The 17226-nt window shown below is 42.1% G+C and overlaps 1 protein-coding gene across 1 annotated transcript in view; it reads left to right on the plus strand.

Annotated features, from left to right (window-relative positions):
* Positions 1-584: 584 nt before the first annotated feature.
* LOC112074923 (fibulin-7-like) overlaps positions 585-17226 on the plus strand; it is a 34018-nt gene continuing 17376 nt past the window's right edge. The window contains 3 exon segments of the mRNA XM_070440716.1: positions 585-1631; positions 7383-7545; positions 13671-13847. Of these exon segments, the coding sequence (XP_070296817.1) occupies positions 1554-1631; positions 7383-7545; positions 13671-13847 (418 nt within the window). The 5' untranslated portion in view covers positions 585-1553.

Raw genomic sequence — 17226 nt, forward strand, 5'->3', positions numbered from 1 at the left:
TCTTAACAACACTATCAGCAAGGCAGGTCCTACAGGCCCTAGTTTTGTCGCACCTTGACTACTGTTCAGTCGTGTGGTCAGGTGCCACAAAAAAGGACTTAGGAAAACTGACTGGCCATTGTAGTCACCATGGTGTGGCCTATCTTGGTTCTTCTTGTTCTTGGGCCTGTCTCTCTCTGGTCTCTTTGGTCTCTCCAGGGAGGAGTCATAGCTGCCAGAACTGGAGCTACTGGAAGGGGAGTGGTGCTGGGAAAGAGAGAGAATATTTAGGATGGTATTCGGACTTGGGACTGCACGATTCACGCACATTTTGAGTCTCCCATTGACGTCAATTAATGACTTAAAGAACAATTGGAGTTGTAAGTGCATAATCTGAACTGAAACAGGTGCATATCTCAACTGAAACAGATCTGTAGAGAATAACCAAGGAAGAAGAAAATATAACGTCTAAGATAAATCGATATGTAGGCTTAAAAGTCAATGAAGTCAAATTCAATTAAAATGAATTTGATTGAATTGAGAGAGGTGAGAGGGGCTGGTGGGAGAAGGCGGTGCGTTAATGTAGGTAAATTCGCGCACTAGAATGGTTGTTCCAGGTACTACCAGCAGGTGTCGCTTCAACCGAACTCAAAAGTGAATTTGACCATAAGCAGATTCGAGCAATTTCATGCAGCTTCTAGACTAAATATTATGCTGTTCAACCAAAACCGTTTGCTAGGTTTCTGGGGTTTAACAAAACAATAATTTAGCTGAATGCATTATTAGGCTATGAATGCGTTATTGCGCAGTAATATGCTTATATTGGGCGTATACCTGCTCCACTCCATTGATGTTTTCATAGGAATTAATGTAACAAGGTACAAAGGCATTACAGCATATATCAATAATGGGGAGCTGATTTGGCCTAATGAAAATAATTCCCTTCTAAGGCTAAATGGCAAAGCACCCCCTTTACGCGCAAATAAAGTGTACAAATTCACTAATTAACTTCTGCAATGACTTGCTGTAAATTGATCGCTGTGACTGTATAATAATAGCTCCCCAGTCATAAGAACTCCCATAGCAATAGTTTTGTTCCACCCCATGAACTCAAAGATGGTTGCCTGCTCTATTCTGTCGTCTGAGTCTGGGGATCGTGTCACAGCCTATGAGAAGGACAGAACATTGGAGAGAGAGAGAGTGACGTAAATGGGTTGTCGTGCGGTGGGAGGGATTATTCTTACATTATCCATTTAATCGCTTTTTAAAGTCTAGGAGTCGTCAATTAGGGGTAGGTAGTAGATTCAGGTTCACTGTCATCATAGCCCGTCTAAAAGCGCACGGCACCGCATCCCAACCGTCGCTCTGCACCATAACGCGCTCCTGATGAGCAGGGTCTTCCATTCTATCCTGAGTCCACCAACTGCCAGTTCAGTTGAGCAAACTCTGCAGAGGAGCGTCGGAAATCGGAGTTGATTTCGTTGGTTTTCTATTATTTAAACACCTGACTAAATTGCACTATTTGGAGAAAAACTCGGACATCATCCAACATCAATTCAGTTGGATTTAAAGTTATGGCACTATCAGTGCTGCGCAGCAGTTTGCTTTTGCTATGTGTGACAACTATCCATACTTGCCATGGTGGCGGACAGGTTAGTAGCCTACTTAACACATTATCATCTGTGGACAAGTGCATGGTAACATTAGGCTACATGCTTATAACATGTTTAGAGATTAATCATTTTGAAGAATATTTTGGTGGAAAAGTATTGCACAAATTATACTGAACAAAAATTAAAACGCAACATGCAACAATTTCAAAGAGTTTACTGAGTTACAGTTCATAATCTATGGATTTATAATCTTGATCTATGGATTTCACATGACTGGGCAGGTGTGCAGCTATGGGTGTGCCTGGGAGGGCATAGGCCCACCCCTTAGAAGTCAGGCCCAGCCAATTAGAATTAACTTTTCCCCACAAAAATACATTTTTACTTGTCACATGCTCCGAATACAACAAGTGTAGACCTTACAGTGAAATGCTTACGTACAAGCCCTTGACCAACTATGCAGTTCAAGAAATAGAGTTAAGGAAATATTTACTTAATAAACTAAAGTAAAAAATCAAATACAAAGTAACACAATAAAATAACAATAACGAGGCTATATACAAGGGGTACTGGTGCCGAGTCAATGTGCGGGGGTACAGTGACTATGCATAGATAAAAAGGCTTTATTACAGACAAATACTGCTCAGCACTGAACGATGCCTGACAGGCAGTCCTGTCTCCCAGGCTGTGCAACTCCCAAGACCACAGCCAATCACATGCAGGCAACAACGCAGCTAACTTGGTTAGTTTTGTGAGCGAGCTAGCTAGCTAGTGAACTAGGCTCCCTGAAATGAGCCTTACCTATGAAACAGCCTACAAGGCAGCATCCTGACATAACTAGCTAGCTCATAAGACTAGCAAGTGCGCTGCATTGTTCCTTGCATGTGAATGGCTGTGGTCTTGGGAGGGTCATGCAGCATGGGAGATAGCGTTGCCAGTCAGGCATCATTCAGGGCTTAAATACCCCACGAGCGCATTGCGATCAACGCAGCCACAGGGCTCCTTGATGAGGTGTTATCCTGCATCTGAACAGAGTTGCTTTTCATTATCTTGACAACTCAACTTTTGATTATGTCGTGATCAAGAGAGAAAAATAAGTTGTGGTTCTTAACACAACAAGGGTCTTTTTATTTGTATTCATATGTGCTCTCTGGACTTCCATACTCATCGCAACTCTTTATGTTAGGGTCAGAAAAGTAGGCTACATTAACACACCTAGGCCTGTATAAATATGTGTTGCAAGTGTTTTGTTAACTGTAAACTTAGTTCTTCATGTTCTGCCTCAGACAAAACAACCCAGAACTTGGAATTGCTATCCATGTTCTGTGTCCAGGTTCAGCCATGATTTGAGCATGTAGCCTACTATTATTATCAATGTCCTCATCACAAATGAGGAAGGACTGTGCTTACAAGATGACACAAATGTCCCATTGAGGGTGGTAAATTACCCATGGAAAGTTTATAAGAGGGAAGCCATGAGCACTGACTCTTGGATTAATTTTGGCGTCTTTGGCCAGGAGTCTAAAACAAGCCATTTGGATATGAGTCCACTGTTCACATTGTTGTGTGTGTGTGTGTGTGTATGTGTGTTGTGTGGGTTATGTGTATGTGTGTTGTGTTGGTGTGTGTGTGTGTTGTGTATTTGTGTGTGGGTTGTGTGTGTCTCTTGTATGTGTATGTAGGTTGTGTTGTGTGTGTGTGTGTGTGTGTGTGTGTGTGTGTGTGTGGGTGTGCGTGTGTGTGTGTGTGTGTGTGTGTGTGTGTGTTGCTAGGATGGATATGAGTCCACGACTGTGTCAGCTGTTGGCATTCCCCTTTAGCCAATGGGGGAAGAGACGTCAAAGAAAATAAGAGGAGGGGATTGAAGTATAGGACTCTTCGGCAGTACACCTCTGAGAACCTTTAGAAATTGGATGCAGATTGGAGTTTTCCTTATTCCATCTTGTTCTATGGGCAGCTCTGCCTCAAGGGCAGAAACACATGTGATCAGTTAAGGTTAGGTAAGTTCCAGTACTCCCTGTGGGCATTGATTGTCATTTCAAGTATGTAAGGTATGCCTTCACCTGACATTATGCTTTTCTACAGACTTGTTATTATTATTGAAAAGGATTAGCAAACTGCCATTTCACTGTTCTCTGATACTTTGGAATGGGCTTATCTGTCAGTAAGTAGCCTGCTCTCAAATAGCTCACTGTTTGCATCCAGGCTATGTGCTGAAACGGAATACAAAGCTGGTCCATTCAGTCATTGTTATCCAAGGAGTCTGTGGCTGTGTCCCAAATGGCACCCAATTACCTATATAGTGCATAACTTTGTATGGATCCTGGTCAAAAGTAGCTCACTATATAGGGAATAGGGTGTAATTTGGGAAGCAACCTGTGTCTCTCTTGCCATACAAAATATACAGAGGGCCAAGGTTCTGGACAGAGGTCTGACTGATAGACATCTGCCTAACAGCTTTGGTCCAGCTGCTGTATGGTCTGCCACTGGAGGAGAAGAAAAAAGTGGAGAAGGGAGAAGGGAGAAGGGAGAAGGGAGGAGGGAGGAGGGAGGAGAGAGGAGAGAGGAGAGAGAGAGAGGCGTGGCATCTTCTAACATGTTCCTTCAGGTGAGTACCAGGGGGAGGTGCTGGAGGGCTAGCGGAGACAGCTGAGGCTAGAAGGATTAACAGGGGTTACGGACTGTATGGGATGAATCCAGGGTATGACTTCCGAATCTTAATAAAAAATCTATATGAATTCTGAATCTTAATAAAACATAACATGACTTCTGAATCTTAATAAAAAATATCATGACTTCTGAATCTTAATAAAAAATATAATGACTTCTGAATCTTAATAAAAAAATATCATGACTTCTGAATCTTAATAAAAAATATATGACTTCTGAATCTTTAATAAAATATCATGACTTCTGAATCTTAATAAAAAATATCATGACTTCTGAATCTTAATAAAAAATATCATGACTTCTGAATCTTAATAAAAAAATATCATGACTTCTGAATCTTAATAAAAAATATCAATGACTTCTGAATCTTAATAAAAAATATAATGACTTTCTGAATCTTAATTAACATAAACATGACTTCTGAATTCTTAATAAAAAATATCATGACTTCTGAATCTTAATAAAAAATATCATGACTTCTGAATCTTAATAAAAAATATCATGACTTCTGAATCTTAATAAAACATAACATGACTTCTGAATCTTCCATAACCTGATGGCGTGCTACAGTATAACAATAAAATAGTAATTATTACGTTCATGTTTTTACATTGGTATTGTTGGGAGTTCAGACCCTTGCAGCTGTGGAATTGTTTTGAACTCTGAATTCATAACCAGGTGGCCACATCATATAATAATAACAATACAATGATATTCACAACATGTTACTGGTCTTGTTGGAAACACTGTGCAGCTGTGGAATTGGATTGTGATTTGTTTTGGTGGCAGTTGATGAAAATGCTAGGGAACACTGGCGGAATGTCAACATTTGTATCTACAGCCACCACAGAACCCACCCACCACCAGACATTCTAAAGTTCAATTTGGGTTGTGTCCCAAATGGCAACCTATTCCCTATATAGTGCACTACTTTAGACCACGGCCCATAGTGCTCTGGTCAAAATTAGTGCTGGTCAAAATCCATTATATAGGGAATAGGGTGCCACTTGGGATGCAGTCTTGGCGTTGAACGGGTGATGTCATTAAGTACCACAGCTGTCCTTTGCTTGTTAAATCATACCTGCCTCTACTATTTTATGATGATTACATGTACTGTGGATTTTATTGGAAGTTGTTATTTATTGAAGTTTTCTCATTTTAATTATGTAATAATACTGTCATATTGCAAATCATGGTTTATTTATATGCTTCTCATTAAATGGATATTAAACATGACTGACTGTTATTTGACCACTTATGTGTGACTTAGAAATCAGTTGTGGCTTGGTAAACTGAAAGCCAACATTCCCTAGTTTCTCATTTCCTGGTTATGTACTACTGGTATGTGCTTCTTGGTTTACATATACACTTGAAATCATAAGTTTACATACACTTAGGTTGGAGTTATTGAAACTCATTTTTCAACCACTCCACACATTTCTAGTTAACAAACTATAGTTTTGGCATGTCGTTTAGGACATCTACTTTGTGCATGACACAAGTAATCTTTCCAACAATTGTTTGCAGACAGATTATTTCAGTTATAATTCACTGTATCACAATTCCAGTGGGTCAGAAGTTTACATGCACTAAGTTGACTGTGCCTTTAAACAGCTTGGAAAGTTCCAGAAAATGAAGTCATGGCTTTAGAAGCTTCTGGTAGGATAATTACATCATTTGAGTCAAATGGAGGTGTACCTGTGGATGTATTTCAAGGCCTACCTTCAAACTCAGAGCCTCTTTGCTTGACATCATGGGAAAATTCAAAAGAAATCAGCCAAGACCTCAGGAAAAAAATTGTAGGCCACCACAAGTCTGGTTCATCCTTGGGAGCAATTTCGAAATGCCTGAAGGTACCACGTTCATCTGTACAAACAATAGTACGCAGGTATAAACGCCATGGGACCACGCAGTCATCATACTGCTCAGGAAGGAGACACGTTCTGTCTCCTAGAGATGAACGTACTTTGGGGAGAAAAATGCAAACCAATCCCAGATCAACAGCAAAGGATCTTGTGAAGATGCTGGAAGAAACAGGTACAAAAGTATCTATATCCACAGTAAAATCAAGTCCTATATCGACATAACCTGAAAAGCCACTCAGCAACGAAGAAGCCACTTCTCCAAAACCGCCATAAAAAAGCCAGACTACAGTTTGCAACAGCACATGGGGACAAAGATCGTACTTTTTGGAGAAATGTCCTCTGGTCTGATGAAACAAAAATAGAGCTGTTTGGCCATAATGACCATCGTTATGCTTGGAGGAAAAGGGGGAGGCTTGCAAGCCTTGAAGCATGGGGTGGCAGCATCATGTTGCGGGGGTGCTTTGCTGCAGGAGGAACTGGTGCACTTCACAAAATAGATGGCATCACGAGGAGGAAAATTATGTGGATATATTGAAGCAACATCTCAAGACATCAGTCAGGAAGTTATAGCTTGGTCACAAATGGGTCTTCCAAATGGACAATGACCCCAAGCATACTTCCAAAGTTGTGGCAAAACGGCTTAAGGACAACAAAGTCAAGGTATTGAAGTGGCCATCACAAAGCCCTGACCTCAATCCTATGTAAAATTTGTGGGCAGAACTGAAAAGGTGTGTGGGAGAAAGGAGGCCTACAAACCTGACTCAGTTGCACCAGCTCTGTCAGGAGGAATGGGCCAAAATTCACCCAACTTATTGTGGGAAGCTTGTGGAAGGCTACCCGAAACGTTTGACCCAAGTTAAACAATTTAAAGGCAATACTACCAAATACTAATTGAGAGTGTGTAAACTGCTAACCCACTGGGAATGTGATGAAAGAAATACAAGCTGAAATAAATCATTCTCTCTACTATTATTCTGACATTTCACATTCTTTAAATAAAGTGGTGATCCTAAGTGGTGATCCTAACTAAAACAAGGAATTTTTACTAGGATTAAATGTCAGGAATTGTGAAAAACTGAGTATAAATGTATTTGGCTAAAGTGTATGTAAACTTCTGACTGCAACTGTAAATGGTCTATATGTTGTTTTCATGTTTGACCAGTAATATATATTTTTATTTTACAGAACTGCATGGACAGTTATAAACTTTTCTGTTCTGCTATATTAACATATATGTACTGTACGTCTCTGTCTCCAGAACTGCATGGACAAACACCAGGTGGTTGGTGTTCTCCGTCAGATGGAGAAGTTTCTGAAGGGACAGGAGATGAGGTTCACAGAGGGACTACGCATCATGAAGTCCAAACTGGCAACCCTACAGAACTCTGTGTCCAAGCTACCGCAGGCCGATCAGTCGGCTGGTGAGTAGACAGAGAGGATGACCATTCTCCACCACTCTGCCGCACCTGACATGAAGGTCTTCTATAGCCATGTAGAGATCTGGGAACAGTCTAGGTGTTCCTGTTGCTGTCTTGCTCTCTCTAAACAAGATTAATCAATAGAGGAGAAAACTGGAGCTAATTGAAGGAGATTTTGGAAATGCTTCTTTAATATTTAAACCAGAAATCTACTTCGATTGACCTTAAATTTTCTCCACTTTTCTCCTCTATTGAAACACCTTGGTTGGAGAGAAAGACCACCTAGCCTGCTCCTGGCCTGGTCTGCTTCCATTGTCTTCAAGAGTGACTGAATGTTCTCCTTTCTACTGTGGAGACATAACATTCTAACCAGAGGGGAAGGGGAGGAGTGTTAGAGGCTAGACAGCAGTGTATGGTCTACCATCATTGGGTTTTTGGGAAATTATGGTATCGTTTACTACATGATAATGTGGATTTATACAATCCAAATCTCCTCCTTCCTGGTGTTGTGATAAATAAATCAACAAAACAATGAGACACATTTTAAAGTTCAAGTTTACCACTGAAACCCAAGCTTCTACATACCACTAAAGGACATGTGAACTCTCTTTGACCTGCTTTTGGCCCTTTAGCACATAAACCTCAGGAATTGCATTGGGTCAATGTGGGACGCGTTGATCTTGTTGTGGTTGTGTGTTTGTCCAGTTTACCACTCCGTCCCTTTGGTTCAACTTTCTCCAGACAACTAGTTACGCTATCATCAGGTGCTTCTATCAGAGCCAGTTCTATTCTGTTTTATTTAAGTATATACTATGCTGTTCTATTTAAGTATATACTATGCTGTTCTATTCTGTTCTATTTAAGTATATACTATGCTGTTCTATTTAAGTATATACTATGCTGTTCTATTCTGTTCTATTTAAGTATATACTATGCTGTTCTAGTTCTATTTAAGTATATACTATGCTGTTCTATTCTACTTAAGTATATACTTATGCTGTTCTATTCTGTTCTATTTAAGTATATACTATGCTGTTCTGTTCTACTTAAGTAAGTACTATGACTGTTCTATTCTGTTCTATTTAAGTATATACTATTCTATTCTGTTCTATTTAAGTATATACTATTCTATTCTGTTCTATTTAAGTATATACTATTCTATTCTGTTCTATTTAAGTATATGCTATACTATTATATTCTGTTATATTTATGTATATCCTATACTATTCTATTCTGCTATATTTATGTATATACTATGCTATTCTATTCTGTTCTATTGTGAAAACTGGTGAAATTAGTTATTCATCAGCGCTAGACTGAGGAGAGACTGTCTGTCTGTATGTTTCTCTCGCTCAATAAAATGTACATTTTTATTGACATGGGAAACATATGTTTACATTGTCAAAGCAAGTGAAATAGATAATAAACAAAAGTGAAATAAACTATTATTTTGGAACTTTTGTAAGTGTAATGTTTACTGTTCATTTTTTTATTGTTTATTTCACTTTCTCTCACTCTCATCCTCTCTTGCAATTACTTTACTTTAAGCTCATAGGCTGTACTGTACTAGTCAAACCTCTTTATTTGAAAAATGTATCACATTTTATTTGTCACATGCGCCGAAAACAACAGGTGTAGTAGATCTTACATTAAAATGCTTACTTACCTCTATATAAAGCAACAATGCTTTAAGAAGTTAAGAAAAACTAATAAAAATAAGTATTAGGTCAAAAAAAGAAAATAGAAAATAAAAGTAACAAATAATTAAACAGCAGCAGTAAAATAACAAGCGAGGCTATATACAGGGCGTAACAGTACATAGTCAATGTGCGGGGGCACCGGTTAGTTGAGGTAATTGAGGTAATATGTACATGTACAGTGGCTTGCGAAAGTATTCACCCCCTTTGGCATTTTTCCTATTTCGTTTCCTTACAACCTGGAATTAAAATAGATTTTTGGGGAGATTGTATCATTTGATTTACACAACATGCCTACCACTTTGAAGATGCAAAATATTTTTTCTTGTGAAACAAACAAGGAACAACACAAAAAAACTGAAAACTTGAGCGTGCATAACTATTCACCCCCCTAAAGTCAATACTTTGTAGAGACACATTTTGCAGCAATTACAGCTGCAAGTCCCTTGGGGTATGTCTCTATAAGCTTGGCACATCTAGCCACTGGGATTTTTTACCATTCTTCAAGGCAAAACTGCTCTAGCTCCTTCAAGTTGGTTGGGTTCCGCTGGTGTACAGCAATCTATAAGTCATACCACAGATTCTCAATTGGATTCAGGTCTGGGCTTTGACTAGGCCGTTCCAAGATATTTAAATGTTTCCCCTTAAACCACTCAAGTGCTGCTTTAGCAGTATAATTAGGGTCATTGTCCTGCTGGAAGGTGAATCTCCGTCCCCGTCTCAAATCTCTGGAAGACTGAAACAGGTTTCCCTCAAGAATTTCTGTGTATTTAGCGCCATTCATCATTCCTTCGATTCTGACCAGTTTCTCAGTCTCTGCTAAAGAAAAACATCCCCACAGCATGATGCTGCTACCACCAGGCTTCACTGTGGTGTTCTCGGGGTGATGAGAGGTGTTGTGTTTGCTCCAGACATAGCGTTTTCCTTGATGGCCAAAAAGCTCAATTGTACCTTCTTCCATATGTTTGGGGAGTCTCCCACATGCCTTTTGGCGAACACCAAACATGTTTGCTTATTTTTTTCTTTAAAACCTGTTGAGGACAGAGGGCGCTATTTTCACTTTGGGGGAAAATCGTGCCCAATTTAAACGGCCTCGTACTCAATTCTTGCTCGTACAATATGCATATTATTATTACTATTGGATAGAAAACACTCTCTAGTTTCTAAAACCGTTTGAATTTTGTCTGTGAGTAAAACAGAACTCATTTGGCAGCACACTTTCTGACCAGGAAGTGGAAAGTCTGAAATCGATGCTCTGTTCAATGGCCTGCCTATAAATGGGCATGATACGTATGAGTATACATGTACGTCATYCACCTTCCCCTAGATGTCAAGAGGAAGTGAGAGAAGAAATTAAGTGTTTATCTTGGTCTGAGGTGGAATAAATCCTCTTGGCACGACGAGTCATCCATTTTCTGTTTTCTGGAAAGCGCAAAGATGGACCTGGAATTGCCTTCTGAAAAGCTGTCGTTATAGGCGACTACTATCTCCGGCTTTGATTTTATTTGATACATGTCACAATATCATCGTAAAGTATGTTTTTTCAATATAGTTTTATTAGATTATTGAAATTTTTTCGGGACGTTAGGCGTGTTGCGTTGTCTGTGTTTGTTGACGTTGGAGAGCTTCGCGCCACTTGGCCAGTGTGCTTGCTAATTCAAGAGGGAAAAACGATGTTATAAATCCAAACAACGACTGTTCTGGACAAAGGACCCCTTGTACAACATTCTGATGGAAGATCACCAAAAGTAGGACCCATTTTGTGATGCTATTTCATATATCTGTCGAACTGTGTACTAGTAGTTTTGCGCCCAGGTTTTGGCCACTCTCTCGCTATAACATAAGCCTTATGTCGTAATGAAGATATTTTTAGAATTCTAACACTGCGATTGCATTAAGAACTAGTGTATCTATCATTTCCTATACAACATGTATTTTTTTGTAATGTTTATGAATAGCTATTTGGTCAGAATAGGTGAGAGTCTAATAGAAATATCCGCACATTCTGGGAAAAAGATGCTACGTTAGCATAATGGATAACCACTGATTTCAGCTCTAAATATGCACATTTTTGAACAAAACATAAGTGTATGTATAACCTGATGTTATAGGACTGTCATCTGAGGAAGGTTTATGAAGGTTAGTGAAAATGAATATCTTTTGCTGGTTTATTCGCTAACGCTAACGTGCCTATTGCTATCGCTAACGTGCCTTGATGAATGAATGTGGTTGTGTGGTAGGCTATTGTAGTAAGCTAATATAATGCTATATTGTGTTTTCGCTGTAAAACACTTAAAAAGTCGGAAATATTGGCTGGATTCACAAGATGTTTGTCTTTAATTTGCTGTACACCATCGATTTTTCAGAAATGTTTTATGATGAGTATTTAGGTATTTCATGTTGGTCTCTATAATTACTCTGGCTGCCTCGGTGCTATTTCTGACGGTAGCTGTGATGGTAGCAGCAATGTAAAACTGATTTATACCTCAAATATGCACATTTTTTTAACAAAACATAGATTTATTGTGTAACATGTTATAGGACTGTCATCTGATGACGTTGTTTCTTGGTTAGTTTGGTTGGTTCTTGGTTAGTTTGGTTGGTTTCGTGCATGCTACCTGTGCTGTGAAAAATGTCTGTCCTTTTTTGTATTTGGTGGTSAGCTAACATAAATATATGTGGTGTTTTCGCTGTAAAACATTTTAAYAATCGGACATGTTGACTTGATTCACAAGATGTGTATCTTTCATTTGCTGTATTGGACTTGTTAATGTGTGAAAGTTAAATATTTCAAAAAAATATTTTTTGAATTTCGCGCTCTGCCTTTTCAGTGGAATGTGGGAGGAGTTCCGCTAGCGGAACGCCGGGGCTGTAAAGGTTTTAAGCAATGGCTTTTTTCTGGCCACTCTTCCGTAAAGCCCAGCTCTGTGGAGTGTATGGCTTAAAGTGGTCCTATGGACAGATACTCCAATCTCCGCTGTGGAGCTTTGCAGGTTATCTTTGGTCTCTTTGTTGCCTCTCTGTTTAATGCCGTCCTTGCCTGGTCCATGAGTTTTGGTGGGCGGCCCTCTCTTGACAGGTTTGTTGTGGTGCCATATTCTTTACATTTTTTAATAATAGATTTAATGGTGCTCCGTGGGATGTTCAAAGTTTCAGATATTTTTTTATAACCCAACCCTTATATGTACTTCTCCACAACTTTGTCCCTGACCTGTTTGAAGAGCTTCTTGGTTATCACGGTACCACTTGCTTGGTGGTGCCCCTTGCTTAGTGGTGTTGCAGACTCTGGTTCCTTTCGGAACAGGTGTATGTATACTGAGATCATGTGACACTTAGATTGCACACAGGTGGACTTTATTTAACTAATTATGTGACTTCTGATGGTAATTGGTTGCACCAGATCTTATTTAGTGGCCTCATAGCAAAGGGGGTGAATATGCACGCACCACTTTTCTGTTTTTATTTTTTAGAATTTCTTGAAATAAGTAATTTATTTCATTTCACTTCACCAATTTGGACTATTTTGTGTATGTCCAATTCATGAAATCCAAATAAAAATTCATTTAAATTACAGGTTATAGTGCAACAAAATAGCAAAAACGCCAAGGGGGATGAATACTTTTGCATGGCACTGTAAGTAGAGTTAAAGTGACTATGCATAGATTATAAACAGAGAGTAGCAGCAGCGTAAAAGAGGGGTCTGGGTAGCCTGTTCAGGAGTCTTATGGCTTAGGGGTAGAATCTGTTAAGAAGCCTTTTGGACCTAGACTTGGCACTCCGGTACCGCTTGCCGTGCGGTAGCAGAGAAAGCAGTCTATGACTAGGGTGGCTGGAGTCTTTGACCATTTTTAGGGCCTTGCTCTGACACCGCCTGATATAGAGGTCCTGGATGGCAGGAAGCTTGGCCCCAGTGATGTACTGGGCCGTACGCACTACCCTCTGTAGTGCCTTGCGGTCGGAGGCCGAGCAGTTGCCATACCAGGCAGTGATGGCTGTACTGTACTAGAAGTCAAAGCTCTTTATTTTAATAACTCGTAGGCTATACTGTACTAGAAGTCAAACCTCTTTATTTGAATAGATTTAGAAAAGCAGCACATACTGATGTTATTACATTAACACCTTGGCTGTCAATTCTGGACAATTGTGTGTTGCCTTTGTATTATTGAGCCATTATTTGTAGTAGTTTCTCTCAATAAAATGCTTTTTTTTCCAGAACTATTTGAATTTTTATTGTTATAGAGCTGGTATTGTTGGATGAAATGAGGCATTGCATCAATCTTTCCCATGAAGTGGTCCTAGAGTCCTACAGTACCAACCTGGTTGACACGTGTATGTCCACAGACACTAAATACCACAGTATGCTGGGTGCACGACTCCGTATGCAAACGTGTGACAATCCTCTCTCTCCCTGCCCCTCCCTCCCTCCCTCAGCTCCGTCCGTTTGCCCCTCCCTGGAAGCCCCTGTCCACGGGAGGAAGTTTGGCTCCAAGTATTTCATCGGTCATGAGGTCCATTTCACCTGTTCCCATGGTTACCATCTGGTGGGCCCCGAGACACGTGTGTGTCAGGAGAACGGGAGTTGGAGCGGTGTCAACACCATCTGTAAAGGTAAAGGTACAGTACTGTCTGTCCAAACAGACAATATAGTCAAACACACATCACTTTAGGTAATGCTGGGCTGAGGAAATCATGAAGAGATGGACCGGCAGACACTGCTCCACCATACCTCTATTTGGCCAGTAACTTAATAAATGTTTCAATGTGTCTGTCCACCTGACACCAGAGCCCATCTAACTCTTTAGATTGCAGTTTCCACCAACACAACCTTTTGTCAGTGTGTTGTTTTGCTGTCTCCTACACACACGTTCCTCTAAAAAAATGACAGTCACTGTAAACTGTAAAGGTCTCACACGGTTGTTATTTCACTACTGCTGCTGCCATGGCCTCTGTCCTCACAATGCACAGGAATTTACTGGTATTACAGGGCGACAGAGAGCAGAGATGGGGAGAGAGAGATGGAGAGGGAGAGATGGAGAAAGGATGTTAGTAAAGTGTAAGGAGGGAAGGTATCAGGGAAAAATGTTAACTACATGCTGACGTTATATCAGAGTGCTTTTATGTATTGGGGCTGTGTTTTCACAGTATGTGTTTGCACTATAGAGATCCATCCATTCACCTGTTAATTCTTAGCTTTTACTACAGACATCACGATCACTGTAAACTACCATCCTGTTCTTCACAATTTGGCCCGTGAAGATTTTAAAACTGTTGTCAGAGCAGCTGCAGCAGCTACACAAACACTCACTGTTGGGTAAATGCAATGTGACTATGCACACTTAACCTGGGTCGTGTTCATTAGGGAATGTTTAGTTTGTTGTTTAGTTTGTTAGAAAGAACACTACTGGACAGAAAGCTGCCATCTGCAACGCCAACCCATTGTTGTTCTAGAATCTACAGTAGTCTCTTCAGACGGAGGGTCCTGTAGACATGTAAAGATTGATGGCGGAAGAGAGAGGGAAAGAGAGGAAGAGATTAAAGAGGAGGAGAGAGAGGGTGAGAGAAAGAGAGGGAGCGAGAGAGGTAGAGAGAGAGGTAGAGAGAGAGAGGGGGGTAGCGAGAGGGCAGAGTATCAGTGTCTTTAGCTCTGTGGACTAACTGTATTTTGGACTAGGGAGGGAGAGTGGGAGGTCTTTAGCTCTGTGAACTAACTGTATTTTGGACTAGGGAGGGAGAGAGGGAGGTCTTACTGAAGCACTTACATAGAGACCTGAGAACACTCTGACTGAACCACTTTACATAGAGACCTGAGAACACTCTGACTGGAAGCATCTTACATAGAGACCTGAGAAACACCCTGAGATGAAACTGACTGACCACTTGGGATGTGTCAAATGACACCCTATTTAAGTGCACTACTTTTGTGACTAGGCGCATAATGTGTGCCTACATAGGACTATGATGTAATTTTGGACACAACAGGACTGGCAGCAGGCGCTAATGATATAACCCTTCTTGTGTTTCTGTTTCTCCCTACAGTCTCTTTTGTTTTGGGTTCCAGGAGCAGAGCTAAGTCCATGCATGCTGTCATTACAGCACACGGCCCATGCATAGCATGCAGCTATGTTAAGCATGCTATTGATGGCTCACATCCTCTGTCCGGCCATCGCTCAGGCAGAAGCCAGACATTCCAAGGCTGTGTAACAAATGGCATCCTTTTCACTGTGCACTGCTTTGACCAGGGTATAGGCTCTTGGCAAAAGTGTTGCACTACTTAGGGAATGGTGCTATTTAGGACGTAGTGGTTATTATGGTGGAATAGCAGCAGCATGTAGAAGGAAGAGGATGTGCCCTGCTCTGGAATGTAGTCTAGTACTGTACAGGTGTTTTCTGAGTCCACTGAGACATTTAATGTGTTCATTCAGGGAGGGATCTGAGCTCCAGACTGAAGAATGGAACTTTTTCTTCTGCTCCCTTGTCTGTTTGTGTGAGGACTAGGAACCCTTTTTAGCTGGCCAGCCTTCTCCCTTCTTAGCTGTCCGTCGGCTGCCTTCTCCCTTTTAGCTGTCGGTCGGCTGCTTCTCCCTTTTAGCTGTCCGTCGGCTGCTTCTCCTTTTAGCTGTCCGGTCGCTGCCTTCTCCCTTTTAGCTGGCCGGCCGCAGCCTTCTCCCTTTTAGCTGTCGGTCGGCTGCCTTCTCCCTTTTGCTGTCGGTCGGCTGCCTTCTCCCTTTTAAGCTGTCCGGTCGGCAGCCTTCTCCCTTTCTTTAGCTCGTCCCGGTCGGCTGCCTTCTCCCTTTTAGCTGTCCGTCGGCTGCCTTCTCCCTTTTAGCTGTCCGGCTCGGCTGCCTTCTCCCTTTTTAGCTGTCCGTCGGCTGCCTTCTCCCTTTAGCTGTCCGGTCGGCTGCCTTCTCCCTTTTAGCTGTCCGGTCGGCGCCTTCTCCCTTCTAGCTGTCCGGTCGGCTAGCCTTCTCCCTTCTAGCTTCCGGTCGGCTGCCTTCTCCCTTTTAGCTGTCCGGTCGCTGCCTTCCCCTTCTAGCTGTCCGGTCGCTGCCTTCTCCCTTCTAGCTGTCCGGTCGGCTTGCCTTCCCTTTTAGCTGTCCGGTCGGCTGCCTTCTCCTTTTAGCTGTCCGGTCGGCTGCCTTCTCCCTTCTAGCTGTCGGTCGGCAGCCTTTCCCCTTCTGCTGTCCGTCGGCGCCTTCTCCCTTTTAGCTGTCCGGTCGCAGCTTCTCCTTTTAGCTGTCGTCGGCTGCCTTCTCCCTTTTTAGCTGTCCGGTCGGCTGCCTTCTCCCTTTTAGCTGTCCGGTCGGCTGCCTCTCCTTTTAGCTGTCCCGGTCGGCCTCTTCTCCCTTTTAGCTGTGCGGTCGCTGCCTTCTCCCTTTTAGCTGTCCGGTCCGCTGCCTTCTCCTTTAGCTGTCCGTCGGCTGCCTTCTCCCTTTTAGCTGTCCGGTCGGCTGCCTTCTCCCTTCTAGCTGTCGGTCGGCAGCCTTCTCCCTTCTAGCTGTCCGGTCGGCTGCCTCCCTTTTAGCTGTCCGGTCGGCTGCTTCTCACTTCTAGCTGTCCGGTCGGCAGCCTTCTCCCTTCTAGCTGTCCGGTCGGCTGTTCTCTCCTTTTAGCTGTCCGGTCGGCTGCCTTCTCCCTTTTAGCTGTCCGCGGTCGGCTGCCTTCTCCCTTCTAGCTGTCCGGTCGGCGCTTCTCCTTTAGCTGTCCGGTCGGCTGCCTTCTCCCTTTTAGCTGTCCGGTCGGCGCCTTCTCCCTTTTAGCTGTCGGTCGGCTGCCTTCTCCCTTTTAGCTGTCGCGGTCGGCTGCCTTCTCCTTTTAGCTGTCCGGTCCGCCCTGCCTCCCCTCCCCCTTTTAGCTTGTTTTCCGGTCGGCTGCCTTCTCCCTTTTACTGTCCGGTCGCGGCTGCCTTCTCCCTTTTAGCTGTCCGGTCGGCTGCCTTCTCCTTTTACGCGTCCGGTCCGCTGCCTTCTCCTTTTAGCTGTCCCGGTCC

The sequence above is a fragment of the Salvelinus sp. IW2-2015 genome, unplaced genomic scaffold (assembly GCF_002910315.2).
Source record: "Salvelinus sp. IW2-2015 unplaced genomic scaffold, ASM291031v2 Un_scaffold2876, whole genome shotgun sequence".
Lineage (NCBI taxonomy): Eukaryota > Metazoa > Chordata > Actinopteri > Salmoniformes > Salmonidae > Salvelinus > Salvelinus sp. IW2-2015.